The 13,519-nt window shown below is 41.7% G+C and overlaps 2 protein-coding genes across 2 annotated transcripts; both read left to right on the top strand.

Annotated features, from left to right (window-relative positions):
- The first annotated feature begins 21 nt into the window (after nt 1-21).
- LOC125011425 (phosphoglucomutase-1-like) lies at nt 22-6,393 on the top strand. Its single transcript, XM_047590642.1, has 11 exons — nt 22-997; nt 2,028-2,190; nt 2,498-2,644; nt 2,847-2,972; nt 3,747-3,937; nt 4,064-4,218; nt 4,659-4,774; nt 4,869-5,004; nt 5,480-5,663; nt 5,769-5,897; nt 6,112-6,393. Exons 1-11 carry the CDS (start codon nt 740-742, stop codon nt 6,199-6,201), a joined length of 1,695 nt encoding a protein of 564 aa, XP_047446598.1. The 5' UTR covers nt 22-739; the 3' UTR covers nt 6,202-6,393.
- A 2,528-nt stretch (nt 6,394-8,921) lies between these two features.
- On the top strand, nt 8,922-12,495 carry LOC125011354 (leptin receptor gene-related protein). The gene is made up of 4 exons (XM_047590532.1): nt 8,922-9,058; nt 9,442-9,517; nt 10,146-10,332; nt 10,504-12,495. Exons 1-4 carry the CDS (start codon nt 9,043-9,045, stop codon nt 10,618-10,620), a joined length of 396 nt encoding a protein of 131 aa, XP_047446488.1. The 5' UTR covers nt 8,922-9,042; the 3' UTR covers nt 10,621-12,495.
- The last annotated feature ends 1,024 nt before the right edge of the window (nt 12,496-13,519 follow it).

Genomic DNA, 13,519 nt, shown 5'->3' on the forward strand with positions numbered 1-13,519 from the left:
TTCGTGTTGATGCCAAAATCTGGTAAATGAATGATGAAGTCACATTCAGGCTATTGCTACATACTAAAACTCCCTGGATGTTGCACTGTGGGGTTTTTATGCTAAACTTGTTTGAAACGTTGTTTGCAACTTAATAAACTCCAGGGGGCAATGTTGTTCCACTCTGATTATACTTAGATTAGACAAACACTGTTTGTTGTGTGGTGACACTTTCGTAAAACCACAAGTATATTTTAAGTAAGCGTTTCTAATTACTCTCTAATTGCTCCCATCAGTGCTGTCTCAGTCAGCGTCTAGAAAGGGTAAATATTCTCCCCTAAAATAGCGTAAACTAGAACTTCGATGAGCGATGTCGCCCCACTTTTTTCATGTCATTACTGGGCACAGCTGCAGTCCTTCACAGATGGATGAAATGCTCCCACAACACCTCCACCCAGGCACACCCAGACGCACACACACACTTCTTTGTGACTGGGCCTTGACAGTGATCTCCCCGCACATGTGTGAAGGAGCGTCTTCAGTTACTCCCCCTGCCTCTGCACACACATTGGTTTGAAAGGTTATTTTGGTCTGCAGAAGCACCACTGTAACCCTGGGCTTCCAGCGAAATAATAGGAGGAGTCAAGCTCCAGCCTTTCCATTCTGCTCCCTTGTCAACGGGCATGGGATTTCCCCTTCAATAGCAGGTTCCCTCCGCTCTCTACACGGCAGCAGTAGGTTGGATCCTCATTTTGAAACAATGGAGAACAGTCCTCTCCAGGTGCTGACTGTCCCTACCGCCCCCTACCCAGACCAGAGGCCCAGCACGAACGGCCTGAGGAAAAAGGTCTACGTGTTTCAGTCTAGGAGGAACTATCTGCACAACTTCATCCAGAGTATCTTCTCCTCCATTGACCTGCGAGACCGTCAGGGTTCAACCATGGTGGTCGGGGGAGACGGACGCTTCTTCAACCGAACAGCTATTGAGGTCATCGTGCAGATGGCAGCAGCCAACGGGGTCAGTGTCACCATGCGTGTGGTCTTGCTTACGATTGTGTTTGTTTGCATGTGCGCGCAAATATGCACATGCATATGTGCAAGTGGGCGGGTGTGCACATGGACAGATGTGACCCTGTGTGCAGATGACTTCCTGCGTGTCAGTGTCACCTGCCCTCAGCACTTGTTATTATTACTTTGTTGTCAGCGGATGCCAGCGGTGTCCACCTCATGTCGTATTTAACTGCAGCTCTTAACACGTATATTATAATTTTTATGGTGAAGTAATTTGATGAAATATATATAATATACAATAAAATCTGTACTAATGTCTAACATGTATTGATTCTTGATGACAATTTCTGTCTAATATTTATAAATAAATAGTCATACTGATGAACAAAATGTAGATTTTGTCTGCTTTATGGTATTATGCGTATAACATGACTCCCTTTAGAAATTGTTTAACACGACTGATGACATGTTTAACAGTAAGGTAACTGCATTGAAATAACACTAATACTTGAAATAACTTTGAGATAATACTGATTAATAACCAACATACAGTAAACACCTGAGAAAAAAAAATATAAAAATATGACAAAATATATTGCAACTCCACTGCAATTGTACTGCAAAACAATGCAAGTCTATGAAGTGGGGGTGAACACTGTCAACAGTAAAAACCTGAGACAGCAGAATAGTCACAGCTCCTTGGCTCGGCTGTCCTCAAATAGAAACACATTAAACCCATTCTGTTTTCTACCCTCTTGCCAGCACCAGCAATGAGCTCTCTACGGTTTAAATTACATAACCTCAGAGGTTCTGATGCTCTTTTGGTTTAATGATACATCCTAGTGGAATTTAAAGCACACTCACACACGATACTAGCTGCTTTTGATGTGCCATAACTGCCATTCATTAAATTAAATACCAGCCCTGCATGCTTACCTGATACCTGGTGCCATTCCCAGCTCTCCCGCACTCACATATACAAAGATGCACACTCATCTAAGCCAACTCAATCACACCTGTGTGTGACATTTCCCCAGGTGGGTCGTCTGATCATCGGACACCACGGGATAATGTCCACGCCAGCCATCTCCTGCGTGATCAGGAAGTACAAAGCCATCGGTGGCATCATCCTCACTGCCAGCCATAACCCTGGTGGACCCAATGGGGACTTTGGCATTAAGTTTAACACTGCGAATGGAGGTATGGTAACTTGAGAGGAGGAAGCATGCAGAGGCATAGGCCATGTGCAAAATAGTGTTAGCGGGAGAAGGCATTTAACAAGGTTGTATAAGGCCTCTTTCAGGCATGCAGCCCTGCATACAGATAAATTTATAGACTTTGTGTGGACATACATATGGGACAAAGTTCAGACACAACAAGAAGGTCAGCAAAGTTTCAGCAGTAAACATTAGATATGAAACCAAATATCAGCCTTAATCCGCTGTTGCTCTGCCTTATAGTGCATATAAATGTCAATGTAATACAAAACTTTTTCTACTGAATCCAGGCCCAGCCAAGGACACTGGCACAAACAAGATCTTTCAGATCAGCAGAACCCTCGAGGAGTTTGCCATCTGCCCCGGACTGCGAGTGGATCTGACAACCCTGGGAAAACAGATGTTTGATCTGGAGAACAAGTTCAAGCCCTTCACAGGTGAAGTGCAGCACTGGCCTGTCCCCAGGTCCTTCCAGTTAAATGGAGGAGTCTGTTACAGGGCTAACACAGAAAGTCAAACATCAATGATTCCTGTACACACCAGTTGACATAAGGACTATGTCTTTGGACAGTGGGAGACGGAGATGGGCTTGAAATCAAGGTGCTTTGATAATTAATACAGTTTTGTGTTTGTGTCCAGTGGAGATTGTGGACTCTGTGGAGTCCTATGCTAATCTGCTGAGGAACATCTTCGACTTTGCCGCTCTGAAGGAGCTTCTGTCTGGAGAAAATCACATCAGGATCAGGCTGGATGCCATGCATGGAGGTGAGAGAAAATGTCCCTGTACCGTCAACAGACAGCAAGTGCATTGGACACAAGGTTTGCAATTGAGGATTTTGCTTCTCTTGGTTTAAGTAAAATTTGGGACTATATTAATTCACATTTTGTTCAAATGTTTCTTAAGATTTAGGGTTTTGCATAAAACTGAGAAATTCCCCTTTCATGTGTTAATTTCCTCTTTTAACATCTAACAAGTTCCCACAGGCCCACAGAACGTCGTGTATACATTCTTTTCCAGGCTCTCTAACATAAGTATTTAAGGAAATGTCCTTAAACTAATCTAAGGGGGGGGGGGGGGGGGGGGGGGGGGGCGTTTATTGTGCTGTAATGTTCCTCAGTTGTTTGAATAAGGCCAAGAGTGAAGGACAAGTCAAGCCACCAGTCCGTACACTAGATTCTGTTTGACCTCTCGGTCGCATACGGCTGTGTTTCCTTTTACGCATCTGCTTATCAGTCAGCGTATCATGCTTCCAAATCCACACCACTCCCACATTTCTCCCATTCACGTCATTGATGAAAATGAGCAGCTTTCAAGTACGGCCGACAAACAAATTAAAGGTCAGTGTTGTTTTATAAGTCACATGGGGTTGCTGTAAATGTGGCTTTGGACTGATTAGATTACTAAATCTATTTCGAGTGTCCCCAAACACTGAAACAGTAGCTTATCATTCAACCACCTCATGGCTGAGTTGGAAGTTTTATATTGTGCTACACCGTCTCTGATTTATGTCGTTGGTCCCTCCTTCCCGTCTCTGTCAGTCGTAGGACCGTATGTGAAGAGAATACTGTGCGAGGAACTAGGCTGTCCTGCCAATTCTGCCATCAACTGTGTCCCGATGGAAGACTTTGGGGGACAACATCCAGATCCTAATCTCACCCATGCTACAGATTTGATTGACAGCATGAGAGACGGACAGTATGATTTTGGAGCAGCATTTGATGCTGATGGGGTGAGTGTACTGAGTTATTATGTATGTATTCCAACATTTATAGAAGTGATCAAACTAAATCAAAAACAAATAAGCAGGTACTTCACAGACGCCTTGAACCTCTGTCTCTGTCTGTCGGCTTTCCAGGACCGTTACATGATCCTCGGGGGCCATGGATTCTTCGTCACCCCGTCCGACTCTGTGGCTGTCATCGCTGACAACATTTTCTGCATCCCATACTTTCAGCACACAGGGGTGAGAGGCTTCGCCCGCAGCATGCCTACAAGTGCAGCATTAGACAGGTAAAACTTTGACCTGCTTTCACAAGATCAAAACAAGTGTGCTTTTGAGTCACACCAATCAGGCATAACATTATGACTACTGACACACAAAGTCAGTAGTCAGTGACAGAAGAAGTAGATAACACTGAAATACAATGTTCTGCCTGGAAACTTTTGGACCTAGCATGGCTTTCAACCCATATGACCCAAAGGCCCCCACTAACAACACTGTGTTGCCAGACACCACGTGTGTTATGCCTGATCGGTGTATGACCAAGTCAAAAACATGAAAACAAAAATATCTGTAGTGACTATATTTCACTGGATTCACTGTGTAGAAACAGCACCATAGATACAGACAGTTAATAATATCTAAATCATGTGTTATTGTGTTACTTGTCTGCTGCTTCAAAGGTTGTCTGCGATTTCTTAGAAGACTTTTTTCGCTGTATTTTCTGCAGAGTAGCCAAGGCAACAAAGATAGAGCTATACGAAACTCCCACCGGGTGGAAGTTCTTTGGGAATCTAATGGATGCAGGCATGTTGTCTTTGTGTGGAGAGGAAAGCTTTGGTACAGGTATGCAGTCTCTTCAGCAAATTATTCAGTCAAAAGATGTTTAATTTAATTTATTTAGCTTTGGTGTTTTCTGTGCACGGCAAACATTGTTCAGGTGGAGACCATATTCGTGAGAAGGACGGCCTTTGGACTGTGCTGGCATGGCTGTCCATCCTGGCCACTAGAAGGCAGAGCGTGGAAGACATTGTTAAGGACCACTGGCTGAAATATGGAAGAAACTACTTCACAAGGTAACACGTGGACACAAATAAACGCCGCTGATGTTTAAATGTTTAAATGAATTCAGATTTGTGCTCCACCAACCATTAAAACAGTAAACGCCAAAGGCAGAACGACTGCACACTCTTTATTTAATATAAATGAAAGTGAAACCGCTGTGTTGTTGGCGAATGACTGTCTTGAATATGGGATTTGACTGACACCTGGTGGAAGATGTATGCCATTGCATGTTGTTTATAGTCGTACACGTACCAAAAAAAAAAAAAAACTTGGAAAATCGTTATTTTCAATACATAAAAGTTAAAAAGACCCTCAAACAATAAGTTGAGATACAACATGTTTAACTTTTAGTTAAATATAATATTGACAGGGACTGCATGGGTAAAAATATACACATTTCTCATCAGAAGCAATTGCATTTCTCCTCACCTTCCTAAAGTATGTAAAATCACTAAGCATTAAGTCTTTATCACTTGCCTTGTCCAGATATGACTATGAGAATGTGGACATAGATGCAGCCTGTGAAATGATGGAGGATTTGGAGATTATGATCGCGGATAAGTCCTTCATTAAGCAGAGATTTGCAGTGGAAGATAAAATCTATCAAGTGGAAAAAGCAGACAACTTTGAGTACACGGACCCTGTAGACAGCTCCATCTCCAGGAACCAGGTACACATGCTGAAGTGATGTGCTCCTGTGATGTTGAGGTTATTATGTGCACAGGTGTAGAAAGTAACCAAATTCCCATAGTTACTGTGACTCGTGTCACTGCAGGGACTTAGGATTATCTTCTCAGATGGTTCCCGAATCATCTACAGACTCAGTGGGACAAGTAGTGATGGAGCAACAGTTCGAATCTACATTGACAGCTATGAGAAGGAGCAAGTGTTCGAGGACACACAGGTAGAGTATGTAGATGAAAATCAAAAGGCCTCTTTGTAATCTTTGAATCAGTAAACAAGAACTGTTTTGCATGAAACATCTTGGTGCATTGAAGGCGCTGGTTAAAAAAAGGTTTTACCTCATAACGCTTGTCAGTGGCTAATATTCCCATGGTATTAGTGGGACATGGCAGCCATGTGGACGAGTTTAACCTTATCCATCTTGTTTTTGCCAGGTGATGCTTGCCCCCCTTGCAACTATTGCTCTAAAGATTTCACAGCTTCATCACAGGACGGGTCGATGTGGCCCATCCGTCATCACATGATTCTTCCTGCATTTTACTCCATCTTTGCCAAATGAGTCCCATTTTATTTTATTTTTTGCCCTGATTTTATTTTTTATTTTGTATAAACAAAGCCTCGATTCCATGTGTAATGGCATATCATAACATGTGCATTTTAACTGAACTTGACAAAACTAAATCTGTAACACATTAAACAGCTTTTTATTTTTGGTTCATGCGGTGCTTGTGTGCTTTTCTCATGCAGCAGCCTATGTCAGTTTTGCTATTAAGATTTGTAAACTGTAAATTTGCACAAATGGGTCCCTGGAATAATAGCGGCGGGGTTTCAAGCTCATCAGCACTCCTGGTGATCAAAACAACTGCTTGTGGTCCTATTAAAATCAGCATGTGGCTCAAAAGCAGCAGGTTCATCTTCCCCTTGTCTTCTCAAATGGTGGATCAGCAAGCTGTGATGTCTGCTTTCTGGTTTTGTTCTGAAAATTACTGAAAGGTGAACATAAGGAAAATAAGAAAGTACAGTCCTTCACATAATTTCCACATGAGCTCAGCACTCATTTGCCAAGGAAAGAATAGGGTGTTTCGTTCTGTAAAACTTCAAACTATCATTTGGATCAACCATACTCCTTAATTTACAGAAATTAAACCTCATCAGGGAATCACAGTGTTAAATTGTGTCCTGTGTGGGTGCTTGAGGATGACGGGCAACATGCCAGATCGCAAACAAATGAAGACACAAACAGATCCTTCCATAGTCCTGAACAGTGTGGCAACATTGTTGAACATAGTTAGCCACAGAATAAGATCATCTTTAGGTTTCATCATAAGGAAGTTCCTCTTTTACTGTACTGCATGCACCTCTTTTACTTCAGCTTCTTTACTACAGCCTGGGCTGCGAAAGGAAACATTTTAAAAGCATCGTCCATCTCTGGTGGCCACATCATTTCCATCTGGACAGCGACAGCTTGAGTCTACAAACATCTGGTCCATCTCTGTGATCACTAATGCTCTTTGAAGTACCGCACCTTTCTCCTGGTTTCAATTCCATATTATATTGGACCTGAAACCCTACAAGAGGAACTCACACTGAGTTCAACTCTGGTTCATCTGTTTTAGTTCCTTTGTTATTTTCAGCCGCAGATCAAGCTATCTGGCGACACTTTCACATTAGACAATTGCAACACTGATAACACGTGGTTAATCGAAATCCACGCAATACTTCCTCTTGCACAAAATTAGATACGACTAAGACTCAGCCCTCAATTTAATTTACTACCCTCTTGCATTAAAAGTATCCACGTCCAAAAACATGCTATAAAAATTCTGTATTTTTCAAATTTTTTTTTAGCATAAATCTCTTCAGCACTTTACAAAACTACCAAAAATGCAATACTTTTGAGGATTTTAACCCTTTAAATCCCAGTTTGATTACCTAAAGTCATTGTTTGTTTTTTTTACAATACAAACACAAAAATGAGTTCTTTTCCATAAAACTAATGTTGGGATTCTGGGGCATTTTTTCTGACCTTAGTGGACAAAAATGTCACACTGCCTGCCATTATAACTACATTTTTCATCTCTCAGCCATGACACAATGTGAACATTCATTCTACAATATTAAGGTTTAATACTAAAACACTAAAATTAGTCGTTTCCCCATTCTAGGGTCTGTGTACAAGTTTGTTATTGAGCTTACATGGGCCACTTCTCTCACTGAACTTCCCTGTTGAAAAAACAAAAACAATGGTTAGTGAGTTTCTGCACCTGATTGCAGTCTTGTTGCGAGCTTGGTTGTCTGGTCATTTCATTCCTTTGACGACCAAGGAGCAGGATGAAGATGTTGTTCTCTGTGAAAAGGGGTCAAGATGAAAACATGTGACCTGTAACTCATAGAGAGATGCAGGAAAGAGAATCATCATCAGAAGGAGAGCCTGACGTGGACTTTGAATCAGATTGTGCTTCCTCTTCTTCATCTCGTGACCTTTCCACTGTGAGTAGAGAGTACACAATGGATCCTGAATGCCTGATGGTTAAATAATACCCAAACTTCCTCATTCGTAGTTACTCAGCACGTGTATGTGTTTGATACAGAGACCACACTGAAGACTTGGTAAGACTGATAGAATAGTATTGATGCATCACAATTTTTCATGGTGAACATATTTCTAAAGCTGCTATTGACATGACGTTTTCACAAGGTGTTGGTAACAACCCTAGTAATCCATACATAGAAAGAAACCAAAACAAATAAGTAATGTGTAATAATGTGAAATGACACAGGGGAAAGTATTGAACACACTTACTGATATTTATTTAATACTTTGTGCAAAAGCCTTTGTTGGTAATGAAGCTTCAACACGACTGCTGTATGGAGAAACTAGTCGCATGCGTTGTTCAGGTGTGATTTTGTGATTTCTTAGTCCATTCCATAGATTTTCAACTGGATTCCAATCATGTGATTGTCTGATCCGTTCTAGCAGCTTTATTTTCTTTCTCTGAAGCCAGTTGAGAGTTTCCTTAGCTCTGTGTTTGGGATCATTGTCTTGCTGAAATGTCAACCCTCGTTTTATCTTCATCATTCTGGTAGATGGCAGCAGATTCTTCTCAAGAATGTCTCGGTACATTTTTCCATTCATCCCTTCAATTATACGAAGTTTGCCAGTACCACATGCAGAAATGCTTGTTTTAGTGGCGTCATTTAGCCGCCAGGCAGACGCAGGGCTACTGTCTCTTTAAGACCGTCACCTGATTAAAAAAGCAGGAAACCCCCATGGAGGAAGCAGGAAGTGGGTCTGGTCGAGAAGGAGGGCCTGAGCACGTAAACAATACACAAAGAGAAGAAACTAGAAAGAAACTTTTATCGCAATGGCAGGCATTAAAGGTATAATATTTTACCGCGAGTGCGGCAGCTGACAGTCGAGGCTTCATGTCTGTGAAGTTACGCAGTCGTTCGGCTTCAAAAACTTTGTTAGCCTAGTTGTCAAGATGCTTGTAAAGATTTGCTGAATCATAACGAAAGTTACTGTGCATCGCCTTGCGCGGATATTAAGATCTGTTGCAAGCTTTCTGTTTTCGTTAATTTGTCATTGAACAGTTAATAATCTTAAGTTATTGTCATTTGAACTAACTGACTGTTAACTTAGCGTTGAGACAACTTCAAAGCAAGCTTGGCGTGTTTTAGTTTTTTCTTCCTTTTTTTTAATGTAACAATTTAGTACCAATTAATTGTAGCTAATTTGGAGTAACTAATGTCTGTTCTTTCAGCACTGGTTGGTTTGTCCTTTAGTGGAGCCATTGGACTGACTTTTCTTCTACTGGGCTGTGCACTGGAAACCTACGGGTAGGTGTTCACCTCTAAGTATATGTATGGTAGACATCATTGAAGAAAAGCTTTATTACTTCAGTCTGAGGTTGAAGCTTATCAGTGAGTTATGACACCGCTCAGATGTGATACTAAATGGCTGCCAGTGTTAATTTAGTACAGCGCTTCCATAAAGTTGCGAAATGCAAATGTAGTCTCTCGCAGAGAAATGCATTGTGCTCATAAAGCCCCCCTTGTGCCTTAAAGGCTCATTCAAACCCACACAGCCAGTGTCCAATGCATGCTGTCTGTTAAAAGCAAATTGTTCCTCAGTCCCAAGTGAAGATCGCAGATGTGTTCAGAGTTATCACTTCAAAACTACATTTTTCCCAAAGACGAAAAAAACATGAGTCACACCTCATGATGGCTTATGCCTTGTGTGTTTAATTCCCTTGTGGATGGGCAGCTCCTCTGTGTGATTTTGTCGAGTGTCTCCATTTAGATATTTAGATTTGCCTTTTCTTACTTTCTTTTTTTTTTTACAAACAGGAAGTTCGGCGCTTGTAAGGATGACTTTGTCTATAGGATTTTGGAGACCGAATGCTTGTGTAATAATCCAATTTTATGATCGTAAAGTTTGTGACTGTTCCTCACTATTTTTCTGTAGGGTATACTGGCCGCTGTTTGTCCTGATCTTCTACATACTGAGCCCCATACCGACGTTCATATCCAGACGCGTCACTGATGACACGGATTCCTCCAGCAACGCATGCAGAGAGCTGGCTTACTTCTTAACAACTGGCATCGTGGTATCAGCCTTTGGGCTTCCCATTGTCCTGGCACGCACAAGCACCGTGAGTTCTCTTTAACCTGAAATATTTCACACGGTAGATGGATCTATATTTTCTGCACGATACTGAATTTTAATACATTGATCCATGAGTTAAGACACATGTGCCAACAAAGTATTGTCACAGCAAATTATATATTCTGGCCGCTTCAGTTACAATATTTCTCCCCTCCAGATCGCGTGGGGCGCCTGCGGCCTGGTGATGACGGGAAACGCCGTCATCTTCCTCACCATCCTTGGATTTTTTGTTGTGTTTGGAGGTGGGGACGACTTCAGCTGGGAGCAGTGGTAGACATGCTTCGCGAAAGCTGTCAGAAAACGTGGGTGGGTAGGTGGATAGTTGAATGGACGGACTGCAGACTGAGGGGTTCATGTGTCCTGCACTCATTGGGAGATGATGCACACGTGCAGGCCGCACAATATCAAACTAAACAGGCATGCTATTGGGCTGAGTTTTATATTAGGTGGGATTAGGGTTTGAGAAAATACAATGTATCATATTAATGTGCCTTATGTCTGGGACCAGGGAGACACAGATGCATATATCCCTCTTATGCTCTCTAATGCACCATCACTATCCATCTGAACCCTCATATTTTAGTTGGTCTCGCCTTTGTTTCAGCCCCCGAATCACCCTGCTCATTGCAGCTACTGCTATCTCATTATGCCTCAGTTAATCAATATCATAAAGGGATCCTGAAGAGTAACTCTATTATAGTGTACACTGCAAAGCTTTCTGCATTATCTGTCCTCATTGTTCAAGGGGGTAGAAGCTATACTGATTTATGGCTTGCTTATTATGAGAACTGTTTGCTGTTTAAAGTTTAAACACAGGGCAAGTTATATTACTCCATGTGGTCTGACAGCTACTTAGAGGGTGTCTAATCAGGTAAAGGTATACTCATTTGCCAGTTCTTTAGGTACAGTGATGAAAACTAATGCATTATAATATCACAGTCCAGCACTAAATCTCCCTTAATGATTGTTCTAATGTTCAGTTTGTGTTGAAACAGTGTCACAAAGGTGGTAATTCGGCTGTAACGTCATTTGAGAGGATGTAGTTTGTAGTGCTGTTAAACTGTATTGAGTTTAACACATAAGTGCTTCTGTTATTTAAAGTAGCCTCCTGAATAAAGTGGGGCTGTCGGTTCAAAGCAATATTATTTAGCAGTACTACAAACCACAGCCTCCCAAATGAAAGAAGACTCGATCTCTATCTAAGTTATTCTAAACAAATGCCGAATATCATAACCTTCATAAAGATTTAATGCGGGACTGTCTTATTAGAATACTTTTTTTTTTTTTTTTCATTTGTGTGCCTAATTAACTGACATGTGAGTGTATATTTGTAATGTGTGTGCGTGTGTTTTTGCGTCAAGACTTTAAAGCCTTTCTTTTATTCTGGTGCAGTTGTTTACATGTTCACCAAAGATCATTTTAGCCTGCAAATGGAGCGTATTCACCGTGAATTGTGGCTTTTGGTTTGTGCTTCACAGCAACATGATCCTCAAAAGCTAGCGGAGGCATTTGGAAAGGTTTTGCACCAACAGTGCAGAGGGTGTGGCCACGTTCATTTTATATTCCTGTGCATCGCGAAGTGGATCCGTAGTCCTGATGAAAGATCATTGTGTCATGAATTCTATTTTTACATGTTAAATGTTAAATACTGTACATATATAGGCCAAGTGCACTTTTTTTTCCCTGTGGGGGTCCTCTCTTTTCAGACTCGGTCGTGAATGCCTGCCTTATACAGTGAATGTTTTCATTAACAGAGAAATGACCTGTTCTGTGTTTCTCAATCAGGGGCCATTGAAATCTTTAAACGCAAATTAATATTTGACCTTAATGTTCTAGTTCACTGTCTGTCATTGTCAGTAATTGATTATTAATGAGGTTTTGAGGTTGGTCAGCCCATATCATGTAGACTATCACGGGAAAATCTAGTGCCTTTTGTGATATTGATTTCCTTAATATCTGATACACAACACACATATTGTAACTGACATGTTCAATAGCAACCCCTTGGATGAATGTTCTTTTCTATTACTTGTGACCCTCATACCAACACTTTGAAAACACTAAGGGGTGTTCAAGAGCTCTCAAATGTTATTTTTTAAGCTCCTGACTGCATTGTTTTCTAACATTGATTAAAACTCTCTGTAGTGAAGCTCTGTTTTGCCATTGATGTGTGAAAAAATGGATTGAGAGCTCGATTTGACTCCTCTCAAGCTCTCATCCATTGCTGATGGATGATGCATTCAGTGAGACACCTGCACCGCTCGCACAGTACAGTAGTGACTATGGCAGAACTCAGTTAATGGCCTCCCACGGGACGCGGGCCTGAAAAGAAGGGAGAGGTGGTGCGTGGGTGAGTGTGTTTTGGGGTTAGGTGCCTTTCTGTCTGGAGCGACTGCGAGGGACCCATGCGCCTGACTGACAGAAACGCAGGTGTGAACATCTGCTAAATAATTAAAATACTTATCAATATTCAAGAAGCAGCTTCATGGTTTGCTTTCTAGTCTATAATTCCTACTCCAGGAACTGCTTTTCGCTCGTCCCGTCTGTTTTGCTGTTTCCAAACAGCCAAGTATTAATATTAAATAGGGACTGACAACATCACCAGTTGTGAACAAGCTGCATAACAATAGGATGTGATAAAAATCAACCATGCAGCTGCAGACAAATTGCGTGGTTTAATTTTATTCTCTGTTCGTGCGTGTCGGTAACGTATTGAGGCGGCCTCACCAATTTGGAGTCCTGTGCAAACAAAGGGAGCCCACATTCTGCAGCTGAATTATTATTTATATGAAAAAAACATCTGTGCTCTCCACCTCCAGTGATCACATTTCGTAAGCGAGCGGACACAGCATGTATGGAAGAACATCCCACAGGCAGGTTAGTGGCTGTATCTGTGCCGATGTCTGTAAAGAACAGTGTTTTTCGAGTTGCTCCCAATCCAATTTTGTGTGTGTGAGTGTGTGTGTCAGACTGCATCCTGCTGGGGATGGCTGCTGCCATCAAAGAGTGTCATTGCTATGGGGTGATGGTACATGACTAAGTAACATCCACACGAATGCCAGGTCTCCGAGCAGAACATTGTACTGTCACAATATGGTCAGTGTTATTCATTTCATCAGGCAGTGGTCATAATGATATGCCTGATCGATGTATACTGTCTGCACTGCTTTGAA

The sequence above is a fragment of the Mugil cephalus genome, chromosome 7, assembly GCF_022458985.1.
Source record: "Mugil cephalus isolate CIBA_MC_2020 chromosome 7, CIBA_Mcephalus_1.1, whole genome shotgun sequence".
In the NCBI taxonomy this organism is placed as follows: Eukaryota; Metazoa; Chordata; class Actinopteri; order Mugiliformes; family Mugilidae; genus Mugil; species Mugil cephalus.

Bases quoted from the DNA above. Each gene is read 5' to 3' on its own strand.
- LOC125011425 (XM_047590642.1), top strand. From the start codon at position 740: ATGGAGAACAGTCCTCTCCAGGTGCTGACTGTCCCTACCGCCCCCTAC. The intron at 4,219-4,658 runs GTAAAACTTTGA...TATTTTCTGCAG, and splicing joins ACAAGTGCAGCATTAGACAG to AGTAGCCAAGGCAACAAAGA. The intron at 5,664-5,768 runs GTACACATGCTG...GTGTCACTGCAG, and splicing joins GCTCCATCTCCAGGAACCAG to GGACTTAGGATTATCTTCTC.
- LOC125011354 (XM_047590532.1), top strand. The intron at 9,518-10,145 runs GTAGGTGTTCAC...ATTTTTCTGTAG, and splicing joins TGTGCACTGGAAACCTACGG to GGTATACTGGCCGCTGTTTG. The intron at 10,333-10,503 runs GTGAGTTCTCTT...TCTCCCCTCCAG, and splicing joins TCCTGGCACGCACAAGCACC to ATCGCGTGGGGCGCCTGCGG.